The sequence below is a fragment of the Gossypium hirsutum genome, chromosome D11 (genome assembly GCF_007990345.1).
Source record: "Gossypium hirsutum isolate 1008001.06 chromosome D11, Gossypium_hirsutum_v2.1, whole genome shotgun sequence".
NCBI lineage: Eukaryota > Viridiplantae > Streptophyta > Magnoliopsida > Malvales > Malvaceae > Gossypium > Gossypium hirsutum.
The window spans coordinates 24,186,544-24,205,338 of NC_053447.1; the positions used below are offsets into that span (position 1 = coordinate 24,186,544).

The 18,795-nt window shown below is 31.5% G+C and overlaps 1 protein-coding gene across 1 annotated transcript; it reads left to right on the plus strand.

Moving 5' to 3' along the window:
- The first annotated feature begins 424 nt into the window (after positions 1-424).
- LOC107913140 (probable prolyl 4-hydroxylase 7) lies at positions 425-3,877 on the plus strand. The gene is made up of 7 exons (XM_016841609.2): positions 425-519; positions 620-677; positions 769-873; positions 1,514-1,571; positions 1,667-1,842; positions 1,968-2,028; positions 3,388-3,877. Exons 1-7 carry the CDS (start codon positions 443-445, stop codon positions 3,630-3,632), a joined length of 780 nt encoding a protein of 259 aa, XP_016697098.1. The 5' UTR covers positions 425-442; the 3' UTR covers positions 3,633-3,877.
- The last annotated feature ends 14,918 nt before the right edge of the window (positions 3,878-18,795 follow it).

An 18,795-nucleotide genomic window follows, 5' to 3' on the forward strand; every position in this document is an offset into this window, starting at 1 on the left:
TTTTGTTTGGTGTAATGGATTAGCCATTACACCCCTATTCCGTGGGCCCCACTAATCTCCACTTAATCTCGTGTTTGGTTTGATGTATTGCCTATTTCAGGCCTATTACAACACGGATGTATTCCTCATTTTCTCTGCTTCAACAACAATTAGCCATTCCGTTCCAAAAGTAAGGATTAGCTAATCGTTTCTGTTTTACCCTCCCCAGCCAAAATCTGCTGCTCCACCCCACCCTCTCCCTCCCAACATCAACAGCAGTACACAACCCACCAAACTCCAAGGCAAAAGTCTTCGAAGACCTATCATCTCTTTTATTCTATTACCGATTGGATCCAAACAAAGGATTTTTTTTGCCCTTTTAATAGATCATTGGTATTTTATAGGATTTTTGCTTCTTATTTTGCTTCATCTCTGTTTGGTTTCAGTTGAGATCAATGGATCGATGCTTGAAATGAAGAGAGGAACTTCTTCGGTTCCATTTGATCCCACTCGTGTTACTCAACTCTCATGGCACCCTAGGTCACTTTAATTTCTCTCTTCTTCTTTTTCGCATTTTGTAACTTTTTTCTGTTTAATTTACTCAAAATTGTGAACTTTATGTTTTTATTTTTATTTTCGGGGCTTTCCTTTACAAAGGATTTTTATCAAGTGAGGAATGCGATCACCTTATTACTCTGGTAAGCAACATTTTTTAAACTAATTTGTTGATTAATTTCGATTTGTGATGTTAACCCCCTCCCCTTTTTTCTTAAAATGTGTGAATTTCAGGCTAAGGATAAATTAGAGAAGTCAATAGTGGCGGATAATGAATCGGGTGATATCATTGAGAGTGAAGTTCGAACCAGCTCTGGCATGTTTCTTCAGAAAGCTCAGGTATATAATTAAATTGCCCCTTTTTTAGTTTAAATCTGTGAAATTAGCTGGAATTCTGTTAATGGAAGATAGAAATATTACAACGGTGAAGGCAGTTCACTTATTCTTCATAAATAACCAAATTTTGGATGGTAGTTTATGACAGATGATGTTTTAGGTGTCTTTTACTCCTTTCCCCTAATGATTCATTCACACTTAATCTAGGGCAAGCTCTTTACCTAAAGAATCCGTTTCCTCACTGAATGCATTGAAAGTTAAAAATGATAGTTGTGCTCTTTGGTATTGGCTTAAGCTTTTGGGATAATTACTTTCCCTTAATGCTGTATCAGATATCTCGAGTAGGACTCCTGATAACTGATTTACTTCTTATTTCTTCCTCTGCTGTCTTGTTGCTCACTGGGGAATGCGTTGCTGCTTTAATCATTCTTCAGTTTGCACCTTTTTCTTCACTGGAGTTCAGGTCCAAATGTGTACTACTTAGTATTAGTTACTTGTTTCATTAAGTTTAGAGATCGTTTACTCAATACTAATTTTGATGACTCAGATTGTTTATTTTTGTGGACCGTGTTTGGAAAGCATTGTATATGCTGATTCTTGAAGTTCAAATGCTTATGTGGTGTCCTTTATTTCTCATGTGAAGGATGAAGTAGTTGCTGATATCAAAGCTAGGATTGCTGCATGGACCTTCCTTCCAGCAGGTATATATCATTTCTTGCTTGTTGTTACCCTATAATTTCTTAATCTACGTTGAATGGTGTTTTCTCATCTTATTTTAATATGGCACACCAACCAGAGAATGGGGAGTCCATGCAAATACTACATTACGAGAATGGTCAAAAGTATGAGCCACATTTCGATTATTTTCATGACAAGGCTAATCAAGAGCTGGGCGGTCACCGTATAGCCACTGTACTAATGTATTTGTCTGATGTTGAGAGTGGTGGGGAAACTGTGTTTCCAAATGCAGAGGTAAGCATTTGACTGTGAATTTTTTATTCCCCCTATTTATGTTTGCGCTCTTCCTATTCTATCATTGTTAAATGCTTACATTTCCATTTTATTTTGTTCATCACTTACTAGTCTACCTTCTGCAGGGAAAACTTTCTCAGCCAAAGGATGATAGCTGGTCAGATTGTGCAAAAAATGGATATGCAGGTAATACTATGATTTCCATTGGAGATTTTGTGAAATGCTTACTGTGTTGTATTTTTACTTTTCTCGGATATTAATATGCTAGATCATACCGATCTGTTGGAAGAATTTTCATTTGATTCTAGCTGATAAAATCTCACTTTAATGAACAAGTGAAATTAAGTTTGCCACTTTTGTTTGTATGATTGGCTTGTGATCTGTATTCCAATGAATTCTGCAGATATTACTATGAACCTGCTGTATATGTTCATAGCTTCTTATTTAATTGTTCTCGGATAAAATTGCCACCTTAGAAATCCAACCATATAATCATGACAAAATTTTCTACTCTTAACTGTTGAGATCTCAAGTTACTATTAACAAGTGAGGTTTTATTTTCCACTAGAGAGATCTCAAGTTCTATTTTCTATATTGTTTAGAGTAAATAGTCTTACTCTTAACTGTTATTGAATGTTGTTGTTGTTGTCTTTTCCACCAAAAATTGTAGAATCCTTTTAATGGAATCTATCTTTCAAAGATTTTGATGTACTACCATGGTGTATCAAATTTTTAAGTAGAGATTAACCACAAATTAGCTCTTTCTATTAATTGCTTAAGAGGTTGAAAATAACAGTCTAAAGTTCAAGCAATGAGTGGCAGGCTTATGACTTATGAGCAATGATTTCAAAAGAGAGAGATAAGAAATGAATAGACAAAAGTGATTGGTGTACATTTGTTACTTCTGCATGTATGAATGAGTTTTGTTGGCTTGTTTTTCTAGTAGTTATTATTTATCAAATTTTCTATGATTTTTAAATGAGTTTTAACCAGAGTTATCTCACACTACTGCAACAAATTTCTTCCTATATATTTTAGGGTTTATTTTTGTATGTGCATGCAAATGGTTGGGGTGTACATTTGCTACCTCTGCACGTGTGAATAAATTTTGTTGCTCAATTTTTTCATTTTCAAACTTTTATTTTAACAAGGAGTAAATTTCAACCAAATTCTAGCCATTCTTTTCTAATGATATGTAAAGTTTTTTTTTTGAAACAAAAGAGAATTCCTATGGTACATTCTTATACATGATCCATATTCTTAAGTAAAAGCCTTTGTGAATTACATTAATGATTATACTTTTATTCATAATATACTTGTGGTATTATTAACATCGTTTAAGGCCAATATGGATAGGTGGTGATGGAACCTTACTATCATAATTTTGTTTTTGGTATGTATTTTATGAGCGTTAATTCATCATACTATTATTATGAGCGTTAATTCTGCTGAATATATCTAGATCTTTGTTTATAGAGAATCGACTGAATTGCAAAATTTTAGCATCTGCTATGATGAATGTCACCTGACTGGTAATCATTTTAGGGCACCCTGACTCAGTACTACGAACAGCTGCCAGTAAGTCTAGAGAATTTGAGGCTGTATACGGGAAACACCGAAGCAAGGGATCTGAAGACAAGTTGCCAATGCAAAGTAGTCTTGACGAAATGGTAGTTTTTATTCGGGAACTAATCAGCCTTACACGCTTAAAGACATGGGAGGAGGGCACTTGTATTAGGTCATTGACTCAACTTCAACAGAGGGCAAGGATGCTTCTGCATCAACATTGATTGAATGAAATCCATGTAATATTTGTAATTTTTCTTAGGGTCATTCATTTTCGGATATAGTTAGTGATGTGAATATGATTGTGACTAATATGCTATCTAGCATTTTGTAAAGTTTGGGTGGGCTAGAAAATTGGAAAACATATTAGTTGGTAGCTAGAAGGTTGAAATGAGCTGACCGGCATTTTGTACAATGCATTTCTAATGAGAAAAATTTGTTAGTTATAATTATTTTAAATTTTATTAAATCATATATTTTAATTAAAATATATTTAATATTAATTATTTCAAATTATATTTTATAGTATTATATATTATGATTTTAGTAAATTCATATAAGAATATTGATTATTGAGAATTTTATTAAATTATATATTTTAATTATAATATATTTAATAATAATTATGTTAAATTATCTATATTATGATTTGAGTAAATTCATATAAGAATATTAATTATTAAGAATTTTATTAAATTATATATTTTAATTATAATATATTTAATAATAATTATGTTTAAATATGATTAAATTATTTATTATTGATATTAATAATCTTATTAAATTTTAAATAACAATAACAATAATCATTTACCCAAACAAATTTATGCTAAGGGTATTCTAGTCATTTTACTTTTTTCCATTATGCTATTGCACCTCTATTCCATTCAACTAAACATAAGATTACTATTACGCCTCTATTCCATTACATTCAACCAAACAGTTGATTTGCTATTACACCTCTATTTCATTACACCTCTAATCCAATACACCTCGAATCCAATACAGTGAACCAAACGTGCCCTAAATATTAGTTTAGATTTGATGTGAGGTATGTTGAAAATGTTGGAACATTTTCAAATATTTATAACATTCCAATAACTATAAATGAATGGGTGTAATTAATCAAAAGATAAATCTTTTGGTCATTGATCAAAAGTTATATCATTTGATTTTTTAAAAAGAATTATAACTATTCAAACAATATTATTTGAATAGTTATAAAATTAAATGAATAATTATTATTATTTATTTATTCATAAAGACAAAAGATGTCTCTATGAAGAGACATGAAAATTCCTATAAATAGGAATGAGATTTCATTTGGAAATCACACCAACAAGTTCTAAAAGTTCTTTCTATCCTTTCTTATTTTCTAATATTATTAGATTGTTCTATAAAGAGTTACTGCAGAAACTCTTTATAGAAATTAAGTTTCTTTCTATACATTGGTTAGTTCTTAGTGGACTATTCTCGTCAGTGCAAAACGCAAATAGCCATTGGCTTTATTGTATCCTCAAGGTTAATTTGCTTGGCACTCATTCGCACACCAAAGATAGGTAGGGGCGAATATAACCTTAAAGATAGTGGCTTGATACATGCATTGGAGCCTTGTCCTATTTTTTCTTTTTCTGTTCGAATTCCGTTCGTGTGTTCAAGATTTTTCTCACCGGAGATTTGTACTAACAATTTTTAAGTTATATTTCATAATGACTACTACAACACATGAAAGTGGAACACTAAGGGAGTTGACTTCCAACTTTGTCAATCTTGATCAGTTTGATGGTGGCAATTTCTGACGATGGCAGAAAAAGATGCACTTCTTATTATCAACTTTGAAGATTGCTTATGTTTTGGACACTCCAAGACTTGAAGAGAATGAAAACGAATTTGTTGCTGCAACCCGAGAAAGGCAATAATGGGACAATGTTTATTACATGTGCATGGGCCATCCATATATTGAATGGTTTATCTGATGGTTTGTTCGACACCTACCAAAATGAGGTCATTGCTAAAGAATTATGGGACAAATTGGAGACAAGATACATGACCGAAGATGGTACAAGTAAGAAATTTCTTATCAGTTGTTTCAATAATTATGAAATGGTTTATGGCCGTTTTGTTATGGAACAATTCCGTGATATTGAAAAGATGTTGAATCAATTTAAGCAATATGATATGAAAATTGATGAAATGATTGTTGTATCCTCCATAATAGACAAACTTCCTCTATCTTGGAAAGACTTTAAAAGAAGTCTAAAACATAAGAAAGAGGAAATATCTCTTGAGGCTTTGGCAAATCATCTTCGTATTGAAGAAGAATATCGAAAGCAATATCAAAATCTAAATTCTGAAAATGCCAAAGTACATGTTACAGAGGAAGTACAGACTACTAAACCATTCAAGAAAAAGTTCAAATAGACTGATAGAACACCTAAGTTCAAAAAGAAACAAAAGGGCTCATGCTATCATTGTGGTAAGTCGAGACATTTCAAGAATGAATGTCGACTTTTAAAGAAGAAATCATCTTCTAAGGCTGATAATAACGAAAAGTTCATTGCAATAATATCTGAAATTAATATGGCACAAGATGATAATACATGGTGGATTGATACCAGAGCAACCAAACATGTGTGCAAAGACAAAACCATTTTCACAAAGTTCACACAATGTGAAAATGACAATGTCTTGTACATGGAAAATTCTTCCACTACAGCAATTAAAGGCAAAGGGTCTGTTGAACTACAATTCACTTCTGGAAAGGTTTTAAACTTAAATGATGTATATTATGTACCAAAAGTTAGGAAGAATTCAATGTCTGGAAGTCTGTTGAATAGGTTTGGTTTCAAACTTATTTTTGAGGCAGATAAGTTTATTTTGTCTAAGGGAGAAATTTTTGTAGAGAAATGGTATATGTATGAGAGTATGTTCAAACTCAATATTATTAATAAGAATAAAAATACTATTTCTGCTTATATTGTTGAATCTTTTTACTTATGGCATTATAGATTAGGTCATTTGAATTATAGAAAATTGAATGACATGTATAAGTTAGATTTAGTTCCTATTTTTAATAATAATACTGAAAAATGTAATACATGCATGTTGACTAAAATTACAAGAAACCATTTTCCCTAAGGTTAAAAGGAAAACAAAATTGCTTGATTTTGATACATAGTGATTTATGTGACATGCATAATACTCCTACATTAGGTGGAAAGAAATATTTTGTTACTTTTATTGATGATTGTTCTAGATATTGTTGTGTATATTTATTGCATTCAAAATATGAAGCGCTTGATAAATTTAAAGTTTATAAATCTGAAGTTGAACTTCAGTGTGAATCATTTATCAAGTGCTTAATATTAGATAGAGGTGGAAAATACTATAATCCAAGTTATTTTGAATCCACTAGAATTGTCCATTAAGTTTCAGCCCCTTACACACCATAACAAAACGGTATAGTTGAAAGGAAAAATGAGTCTTGACTAAAATGGTAAATTCAATGTTATCATATTCAAGTCTTGGACAAGGTTTTTTTAGGGATAAGCTGTTCTAACATTTTTCCATATATTGAATAGAGTTCCTAATAAGGAAACCAAAATAATCCCCTATGAACATGAAAGAAAAGAAAACCAAAACTTAATTATTTGAAGGTTTGGGATTGTAGAGCTATTGTCAAAGTTCTAACACCTAAATGTAAAAGTTAGGTGAAAGAGGAATTGAATGCATATTTATAGGATATGCACATAAAAGAAATGCATATAGGTTCATGGTAATTGAACCAAATGATTCAATTTCAATTAATACTGTTCTTGAATTAAGAGATGTTATTTTTTATGAAAATAAATTTAATTCTATTTCAAGACAATTACAGCAACAACAATTGATTCATTCTTCAAATAAGAATGAGATTCCATTGGAACAAATTGATAATAATGATTAATCTTGTCAAGAATTAAGAAGAAGTAAGAGGATTAAAAAGGTCAAAGATTTTGGACCAGATTTCATTATGTTTCTTGTAGAAGGAAAATGTGAAAGTATATGCAATAAGATACTTTATTGTTATAATATGGAATCTGATCCTACTACATTTGAAGAAGCAATAAAATCTCAAGACTCTGTTTTTTTGGAAAGAAGCAATAAATGATGAGATGGATTCAATAATGAGAAATCAAACTTGGATCTTAGTTGATCTTCCACCGAGTTCCAAACCAATAGGTTGTAAATGGATCTTCAAATAGAAAAGGAAGGTTGATGGAACCATTGATAAATTTAAAGCAAGGTTGGTGGCCAAAGGTTTTACACAAAAAAAGGTATTGATTACTTTGATACCTATGCTTCAGTAGCAAGAATTGCTACAATTAGACTTTTAATATCACTTACCTCTATATATAATTTGGTTGTTCACCAAATGGATGTTAAAACGACATTTTTAAATGGTGAATTGGAAGAGGAAGTGTACATGGAACAACCGGAAGGATTTGTTGTTCTAGGACAGGAGCATAAGGTATGTAAGCTTGTTAAATCTTTATATGGACTTAAACAAGCACCAAAAAAATGACACCAAAAGTTTGACAAGGTTGTTTTAGCTAATGGCTATAAAATAAATGAATCCGATAAGTGCATATATAGCAAATTTGAAAATGGAAAAGGTGTCATAATTTGCTTATATGTAGATGACATGTTCATTTTTGGCAAGAATTTGGAACAAATAGAAAACACAAAGAAATTATTGTCAAACAACTTTGCTATGAAGGATATGAGTGTAGCAGATGTTATTCTTAAGATTAAAATAACCCGAGATGAAAGCACTATAGCTTTATCACAATCACATTACATTGAAAAGGTGCTTAAAAAGTTTGATCATTTCAACTGTACACTAGCATCTGCTCCCATAGATCCTCAAATAAAATTAATATCTAATGTTGGTAGGAAAATTGATCAACTAAAATATGCAAGTCTAATTGGCTGTCTAATGTACATAATGACTTGTACAAGACCAGATATTGCATATGTTGTTAGGAAGTTGAGTAGGTACACAAGTAATCCAAGTAGTTTGCATTGGCAAGTTTTGAATAGAGTACTTAGGTACTTAAAGAAAACTATTAACTATGGATTATGTTATAATGGATATCCTCCAGTTTTAGAAGGTTATTCGGATGCTAGTTGGATTACAAGTTTGGAAGATCATGCATCTACTAGTGGATGGATCTTCAGTCTTGGTGGAGGAGCCATTTCTTGAGGTTCCAAGAAACAAACATGTATTACTAATTCCACCATGGCAGCAGAATTTATTGCATTAGCCACTACATCTAAAGAAGCAGAATCGTTAAGAAATTTTCTTTACAATGTACCTTTATGGCCTAAGCCAATTTCACCTATTTCTATCCGTTGTGATAGTGAGGCTACTCTAGCAAAGGCATATAGCCAAGTATATAATGGAAAGTCTAGAAACATTAGATTAAGACATAAATATGTTCGACAATTAATCTCTGATGGAGTGATCATTATTAATTATGTGAGGTCAAGTGAAAATTTGGCGAATCCTTTGACAAAAAGTCTTGCTAGAGATGCAGTAAAAAGGACCTCAAAAGGGAAGAGACTCAAGCCCATTAATTAAAGTCACCCATGATGGAAACTCGACTCAACGCTTGGTATAACATCAAGTCTTGAGTTCAATGAGACAAAGTACATAATTAGTATGTGACTGTTAGCACTATAAATAAATCCATCCTAAGATTAAAGTGCTAGGTACCCGTAATGATAAGGGAAGAATGAGTAATGTACTCTTAATGGACCCATAACATAAATATGTTAGAGTGCTATAATTACGAGAACACTCTTGATGGGATCTACCTATGTGAGTGGAAGTGCGGCTGCTTCTAGGAGCTCAAGGGCTTGGCTTTGATAGCACTCATGAAAAGAGGACACAAACACATGGCCATAATAGTGTCCCTAGATACTATGCATTGATCGATGCTAAAATCGTTGTGTGAGATGTGTTCGATTAATCAAATGGAATAGTTGGTTCAAAACTTAGTCTACCATACAATTTCGATTAACTTTAACATATTTTCACTAAGTAAAGGTTTAATCGTAAGACACCTTCATTTATGCAAATTGATTTCCAATAATATCAAAATCTAAATATTTTGAAAATGGAGGGAGATTGTTGGAACATTTTCAAATATTTGCAATATTGTAATAATTATAAATGAATGAGTGTAATTAATCAAAAGATAAATCTTTTGGTCATTGGTCAAAAGTTATATCATTTGATTTTTTTAAAAAGAATTATAACTATTCAAACAATATTATTTGAATAGTTATAAAATTAAATGAATAATTATTATTTATTTATTCATAAAGACAAAAGATGTCTCTATGAAGAGACATGAAAATTCCTATAAATAGGAATGAGATTTCATTTGGAAATAACACCAACAAGTTCTAAAAGTTTTTTCTATCCTTCCTTATTTTCTAATATTATTAGATTGTTCTATAAAGATTTACTGCAAAAATTCTTTATAGAAATTGAGTTTCTTGCTATACATTGCTTAGTGCTTGGTGGACTATTCTCGTCAGTGCAAAATACAAATAGTCATTGGCTTTATTGTATCCTCGAGGTTAATTTGCTTGGAACTCATTTGCATACCAAAGATAGGTGGGGGCGAATATAACCTTAAAGATAGTGGCTTGATACACGCCTTGGAGCCTTGTCCTATTTCTTCTTTTTCTGTTCGAATTCCATTCGTGTGTTCAAGATTTTTTTCACTGGAGATTTGTACTAACAGAAAACATGTTGATCAAATTATGAATATAGTACTAAGATTTTGCAAATGCATACGAATGGTGATTCCAATACAGGTACCATGGTGATTCCAACATAATATTAAAATTTTGCAAATGAATGGTGCTTCCAATATAGTTACCATGGTGATTCCAATGCATTACTAAGATTTTGCAAATGCAAATGAATAGTGATTCCAATACAATTATCATAGTGATTGCAATACAATTACCATGGTGATTCCAATGTAGTACTATTTTGCAAATGAATGATGATTCTAATTTAATACAAACAAAGATTTTGCAAATGAATGGTGATTCATATATAGTGCACTTAGCCACCGAAAGATTAAGATTTTAGTAACTCACCAAATATTTTACAAATGGATGGTGATTCCAGTATAGTGCGCTTAGCAACCAAAATATTTTGACTTTTCTAAAACAATACTTAGTGTTATGACCATTTTGAGGTTATGACCTTTTTGAAATGACACTTAGTGTTATGACCATTTTGAGGTTATGACCTTTTTGAAATAACACTTAGTGTTATGACCTTTTTGAGGTTATGACTTTTCTAAAAGGACACTTTATGATCATTCTGAAACAACACCTATTGTTATGACCTTTCTAAAACGACATTTAGCACCTTTTTGTGGTATGTATATGTGCCTTAGATTCGAGTTAAAAAATATAAAATATAAACTCTCTCTCTCTTTCTCTCGAGTAAGTTTTAGCATTATTCAATTTTACAGGTGCAATTATTCAATTTAAAATTTGAGTGCAAAAATGTGCGATACAAATTTTTAATTTCTTGCATTATTTAATTCAAAATATGACAAAAAGACCAAATTGAAAATTTTGAAAAGTATGAGGACTAATGTGAAAAATTACCCGAATATGGAAAATATTAATTATTGTGGATTGTTTGGTATGAAATGGATTTGAATGTGATTTAGCCTAATGACAATCACTTTTGGAGACTAAATTGGTAAAATTGAATAGTATAGAAACTAAATTGCAATTTTCTCATTTTTTATCGGGGAAAGAGCCAAAGTGATATTTTCATTAATAATGAGTTATAATAAAGATTTATGATGAATTATAAACTTAAATTGGTCTAAATATAGAATTTTGAGAAGAATCGCTAAAAAAGGCAAAAATGGGCAAATAATAATTTTTCCATAAAAGGGTACTTTGGTCCATTCTCAAGACTTTTATGATGAAAATAATATTTAAATATGATATTTTATATTTGAAATTATTTTAGACCGTTGGAACCTAGTTTTAAAGAAACGGGGCTTAAAGTGACAACTTGGACTTTAAATGTATGGGATTGGGCTTTGGGCCCATTTGTTGACAATTTAAATGGGGAATGAAACCCATTAGTTTATTTCTCTTCCTCTTCAGTTGGCAAGGTCCCATGGCTCCATTTTTCTACTCTTTATTTCCTTGCTTATTTCTTCAATTTCTTCCAAAATTTTCACTACCCACCTTGAGATTTTGTTAAAAATCTTCATGTAAACAACCTCCTAAGCTCATTTCCTTCATTAATCCCATCATTCACAACCTAGGGTTTATGAAGTTTTTGTGAGAGAAGATGAAGCTAGTGTGAGAAAGCTTAAGCAATGGTAAGAAATGGTTTCCTACATCTCCATTAGGTTGATATTTGTTAATAAATGATATGAAAAAACTTAGAAAGAATTTATGTTAATATTTTATATATTTTTTATTATCTAAAAATGGGGTAATGTTGGTTCATGGAGTTCCAAGCTTAACTAATGGTGGATTAGTGTTCGTGGGAGCTTGATTAAGTGTTAGGAAGCATCCATCAAGAAAAGTATCGTAGATACTCATCTATACCCCAAGTTAGTAAGCTGAGGAATCATGAAATTTAATGTTATAATAGGTGTTTAGTTGTGTTAGTATGAGTGTAAAATTCCATGGAAAATGTGATGAGATAAGTTATTAAAATGCGGTAGAAAAGTTATGTGTGACCAAGTGAGGCTTTATGGTTAATTATGTGAAAATGCTATTAAAGTTGTCATGGAAGAAAATATGAATTTAATAGCATTTTTGTGTATGTGAAGGAATTGTGTCAACACTATGAAAAAGATTAGATAAGGCCACTATGGCAAAAAATACGTCAAAGTCCAAAGTCCTACTTTAAGTCGACAAATGTCGATACAAGCCTAAAATACTGAAATGACCACAAGATTTATGGAAATCTTTTGTAAATACTTATCTTATGTTTAATTGAATTTATTGAAATTATATTGAGTATAATGTTATAAATTTATTTGTATGTTCTAAAAATGTGGTTTTGGACAAGTAAATGAAGATCAAATATGTTGAACGATGTTAGAATCCTGATATTGGCATGAAAATGACTTTAACAAAGAACCTTGTAAGATGTCTCCTTGTGGAGATGGAAATGAAATCTTTGAAATCTTGTGTAGTGGCATAATTCCATGATTTTTAATTATCAATTTATATTATAGTGGTTTATGCCATGAATATTGATATTGAATTGTTATTTTATTTGATAAATGAGTTTACTGATATTCTAAAAACCTTAAAACAAGGTCTTGGTAGCTTAGATAAACAATTAAGATACAACTAGAATGCCAATAGGAGACTCCTGATCTGTACTTCGGTACTACTGTTACTTGCACTTTAGTGCTCCTGTTCCTTGCACTATGGTGCGATCCTAATATGATCTTCGGAAACCTTTGCTTTAGCGCCCCTGTTATTATAGTTACGGATAACTCATCCCTAGTATCCCTTCTTTATTTTTTTAGTCTTACTAAGGGTTGAACTTGAACCAATTTTGCAATTGTATGAGTGAATTCTTGAAATTGTTAGATGTTATTAATGCTACTTTTAAATTCTTTGTAAACCATTGTATGATATTTGAATTATTGTTTAAAAAGGTATTAAATGTAAATAATGGAATGAAAAAGTAAGCTTTCAATAAAGTGGTGTAAGAAAACATCTAAACAAATTGTGGTCTAATTGAAACTCTTAATGTGTTATTAAGGTGAGTTAATAATTGTATAATTCCTTAAGGATGAAAACTAAAATTAAAAGGTAAGATTCATGATTGAATCAAATACCGAAACTGGGAAACACATGTATAATGGGAATTGTTAATAAATCATCAAACTATAAGTTGAGAATTAATTTCTAAACTCACATGAAAGGGGTTAAAATAGTGAAAATGTGGCTTAAATAAACTTATCATGATAATTCATCTAAAATGGCTCAAGTTTAATAAAGACATAAGTTAAAGTTTGATTATCCTTGTTCTTACTGAGCTTAATAGCTCACGCGTTAGTTGTTTAAAACGAGTATGTACTGTAACACCCCTTCACCAACCCGATCACCGAGTCTAAGCTACAGAGTGCTACAATCATTGTTAGAGCAACTATGATCAAATATTTACTCAAAATATGTTGTTATACATTTGAATACAAGCAAAGCATGCATATGATGTAATATAAATCCATTCTAGGTCTTACACGAGCTTACAAAAACTCTTATGCTAACCTGAACTTAAACTAGGACCAAATTGTGAAGTTTCAAAAATTTTCGGGTCGAAGTCGTGACTTCGTTACCTCCTTATCGCGGTGTTACGAACTTAGAGAGTCACGTTGCAATGACATGCAATTCCACATTGCAACGTCAATCTCTGTCGAACAACGTTGGGACATCAGGGATTCGTGGTTGCAACGTTGCCCGTATTTTTGACAAAATACACATTTGGTAGCTAATTCCATTAACTTCAAACCATTTCCCAAGTGATTCATTCAACCATACACAAAAATTTAGCCTTTAAACCAAGCCAGTGGACAACCAATTTAAGCATTCAATCATTTAAACCAACCATTCTATAACATACCATTTAACCATTTAACATTTAACCATATTCAACTCCATTTTACCTATCCATGCCAAATGCTTTCAATTTCAATCTCAATACATATTCATTACACTAATTGGAAACTAAATCAAAACAATGAGATTAATATAAGCCAATCTAAGCATTCTTTGAGACAATAAGCATGTTTAACATTTAACTTACCCTTTCCAAATCATCAACTCAATTCATATAGACTAGATGATAGCCTAAACATAACAAACTATTCAAGAATAACCTTATCAATCACATGGGATCAAAATTAATCAAAATATGGACTTTAAGTTTTATACCAAATGGTATATTCATAATCAAATATCACCACAACTTACAAATACTATCATCTCCAAAAATGACCATTTGCACATTAGGAGCCCTTATGTACATGCCATATAGTCTAGACTCAAATTGAACATAAAACTATCATATCTAGATAGTGCATGCTCCTTCACTGATCCAACTTGGCAAGTTTCACAAAGTGACAATCTACAGGGAAGGAAAAACAACCAGAGTAAGTATTAGTAAGTTAAAATAGAATATCTAAACTTAAGTTAAAATAGAATATCTAAACTTACCTTAATCCATTAAAGCATAAAAACATATCAAACATTTTGGCATTCAAAATTGGCTATTCTTTGACACATATTTTTACATTTAGGTACATATCTATTGGAAAAAATCTGGTTTGAAAACGGTTTTCTTGCATAGTGGAAAAATTAAAATTTCGAAAATTAACTTGGTTTGTGATATTTGTAGCAATAAATATTAGATCGAAATCATTCTTGTAATTTCAGATAAGCGAATCCTTCATATTTTTTGGCTTTCGACCAATCGAGCTTCTCCATTATTCTCGTGCCATGAACTACTTCGAGTGTGGGCTTGAACCAATTGAATCAAAACATAGAACTAGAAAAAGCTTTCTTTTCTTTTTAGGGGTGAAAACGAAAATTCTCTCTTCTTTCATAGAAACCAGTAGAATTGTTATTCTGGAAAAATGTGTTTAATAGTTGAGAATAAGTTCTCTCTATTTTTCAGCGAAGTAACAATCTCTCAAAGTTGTGTTAATAGCTCTACTGGTGTCATCTATTTATAGGAAGAGAAAGTAGAACCCTTGCTGAGTTTTAGTGGTTTATTTTAAATAGAAAAACAACTTCCTACTTAGAGTGGAAGTATGATGGATGACACACCCTAGTATTCCTACTAGGTTGTCGCCCCCTTCATGTTACATGAAGGGATTTTAGGCCTCTATCATATCGAGTCCAATTACGAGTACTTCCCAAACTTTTCGACTCAATACTTTATAATTTAATCCAACCTGAGCTTGTTTTTCAATTTCCCAAAAAAACTTCAATATATTCATATTAAATAATTTTCTCATCCCAATTTTACCCCAACCAAAATTATGACGATTTTACCCCTGGTAAAATTTTGAGAAAATATGTTTAACATTTCACCACTCAACATGTTCACTATGAACGAATGGTTTATTTTCATTTTCGAGCTTTAAAATAGCTCAAAAACCATAAAATCATTCTTTTGATAATTTCTTAGTAATCCATGTACATTTCCAAATGAATCATTTCTCATTTCCATTTCCATTTCCATTTTGAGAAAACCACATTCATTTCCAAATGATTCCATTTCTCAATTTCGGAGAAAACCATAATCATTTTTAAATATTTTCTAGTTTTCTATTTCTATTTATTCTGTTCATTTCGATTCAAATACGCAATTCATTTTTGGTTTTGCCGAGCTAGAGGAGAGATCAATTGGAAATATGTAATTAAGGCTAAATTGTTATAATTAGGTCCCAACTTTTCACCTATTAATTATAAACTCATTTAGTCTGAAGTCATTCCACTATAATATCATGGCTGAGCTCTCCCTAACGACATACCATTACGAAATCAACTATTCAATGCTCATTCAATGACCTTGTCATAAGTGTGTTACCCTCATAGGATATCCTTAATCTCTTTGGGATAATATCTTGTAACACCCCTAACTCGTACCCGTTACCGGAATAGAATTGCGGAGCATTACCATAAAAACTTAGCATAAAACATACATTTCCAAACCTTGAAATAAACATAGGATAATCCATTCATATACATGCAATTCGTACCTTAATTGAACCCTCGAGGCCTTAGAAACACGTTAGTAATTATTCGGGACTAAATTAGAAACAATTGGAACATTAAGGAAAAAGTTAGAAATTTTAAAATACGTGTAACAATCGAAATAGAGACACACGACCGTGTCCCAGCCCGTGTCCGTGCCCGTGTAACTCTCTCAATTGGGTCACACAGCCAAGCCACACACCCGTGTGCCAGGCCATGTAACACTCGAAATTGCCTCATACACCAGTGTGCCAAGCCGTGTTCTAGGTCGTGTAATTGCCTGACTTGAATGCCTTTAAATCTTACAGGGGACACACGACCATGTAGCATGGCCGTGTGTCACACACGGATGAGACACATGCCCATGTCTTAGGCCGCGTGGATAAGAAATTGACCAAAATCAAGACATTTCCTTCACCCATTTCAAGCATGTGTCTACAAGTCATTTGAAACCTTAACCAAGGCAATCAAAACATACCAAAACATGCATTAAAATAACAATTCAAAAGACCAAAATCCATTCAACCAATACGCCATATAGACACCTCTATCACTATCAAACTACCTTACCTAAACATATGCATTACCACACTTTAAACATACACGACTAATTTAATATCATCTTAAAGCATATCACAACTGAGACCACAAGCAACGCAACGCAACATGACATACCATACTAATGTCCTAAAAATAACCAACCAATGTGCTATTCATAGACACCACAATTATATCCAACATCAACAACTAAAACATGTAAACTTTCATCCATTTCTAGCATAGCAGTTCATTCATTCACAAGCCAAAACAAATCACAAGTGACCAATTCAATACCATTCTAATTGCACTAAAAAGATACCTATTTACAATCTTAATAAAGCACCTAACATCTTAGTTTAGTATTTTTTTGTCCTAATGTACCATAACAACCTATATAGCAACATATACATGCTACAACCCTAAGGAGAACAAGAACTACCAACATCTATGGATAGTGTGAGCTGAATATTTGACCCGTCCAAAAGTCAATAATAACAATCGACAAAACAATACACAAAAACATATAAGCTTATAGAGCTTAGTAAGAACATATCATATCTTTTAACTTAACAACAATTTAACAAAACTCATATTTTACTCGATTTAAAGTTACCAGAGTGTAAACGGGGGTACGTATGTACTATCCAGGGGTACTGAAGAACAAACAAGGGCACGTATGTGCAATTTAGGGGTACTGAAGTACAAACAAGGGCACACATGTTCAATTCAGGGTATAATTAATTATAAGTGTTTAATTTCATAACTATAATGTAAAATATACAAATAGAAATTCAATTATGTATTGAAATAGCATGAACTTACATAGACTCATAATCTACTTTACTATGATATTTTTCTGCTTTTATAAATAAGTCCCTAAATGATAATTTCATCAAAAATCACTTTACAAAAGTTGTTTATTTAACTACAAGGACTCATAATCTTTCAATAAAATTAAAATATCGAGAAAAAATGTTCATGGAAAAACCCCAATCCTTTAACAATTTTGTAAATTAGCCCCTAGGCTAGCTAGATTAAGCTACAACGATCCCAAAAACATAAAAAAATCATTAAAAACAGAACAAAAACCACTTACATGCAATAGGATAGCTTGGAAAAATATCAAACCCTCCTCTAATGGTGATTTTCGATTGGCTTTGATGAAATGAAGAAGATGATTCATTTGTTTTGATTAATTTAGCCTTTAATTATTAATTTACCATATTGTCCTTTAAAAATAAACATATTTTCGACAAAACCAACCCATGAATATCCATTAACTATATAAATGGTCTATTTACCATATAAGTCCTCTTATTTTAAAGTGCCATAGCTATTTGATACCTTTAGCTACAAGAACTCCACTTTTACACCTTTTATGATTTAGTCCTTTTTACCTAATTAAACATGCAAACGTCAAAATTTCTTCACGAATTTTTTATACGACACTAATAACACTCTCTAGATATTAAAATAATAATAAAATAAATATTTTCACGTTAGATTTATGGTCCCAAAACCACCATTCTGATTTCACTAAAAACGAGTTGTTACATATCCGCTCTTCCAATATGATCCTATTTTATCTCATGGTAACCATTACATATTCTTTCATGAAAAATCAATTACTATTTAATAGTAATCAAGTCATTCATCACAAATACGAACAACCCGTGGAAACCTTTACTTTTTATCAACCATGTACTACTAATGAGAGGATATCATTTCCCCATGTCTCGGGCTATGAATTCTACTGTTATGAATGACACTATGTACTGTAGAATTAATATACCTAACATACCAGCTTTTGGTTGCTTATCTATTCGAACTCAAGTGATGGTCACTAAACTAACTATAAACACGACAAAGGCAAGCGCACCTATCGAACAATAGTATAGCCATGGTGAGTAGAGAATATCGTATCCACGATGAATAAAAGTATAAGTAATTACCATTTTTCTATTATTTAGCCAACAATTTAGAGTGACGTGTTTTAATCTAAATTTACTAAACTAATTT

What these genes read in the sequence shown, in the direction of transcription:
- LOC107913140 (XM_016841609.2), top strand. Translation starts at nt 443, where the DNA reads ATGCTTGAAATGAAGAGAGGAACTTCTTCGGTTCCATTTGATCCCACT. An exon ending in TGTTTCTTCAGAAAGCTCAG is followed by an intron (nt 874 to 1,513) that starts GTATATAATTAA and finishes TCTCATGTGAAG; the next exon opens with GATGAAGTAGTTGCTGATAT. An exon ending in ATGGACCTTCCTTCCAGCAG is followed by an intron (nt 1,572 to 1,666) that starts GTATATATCATT and finishes CACACCAACCAG; the next exon opens with AGAATGGGGAGTCCATGCAA.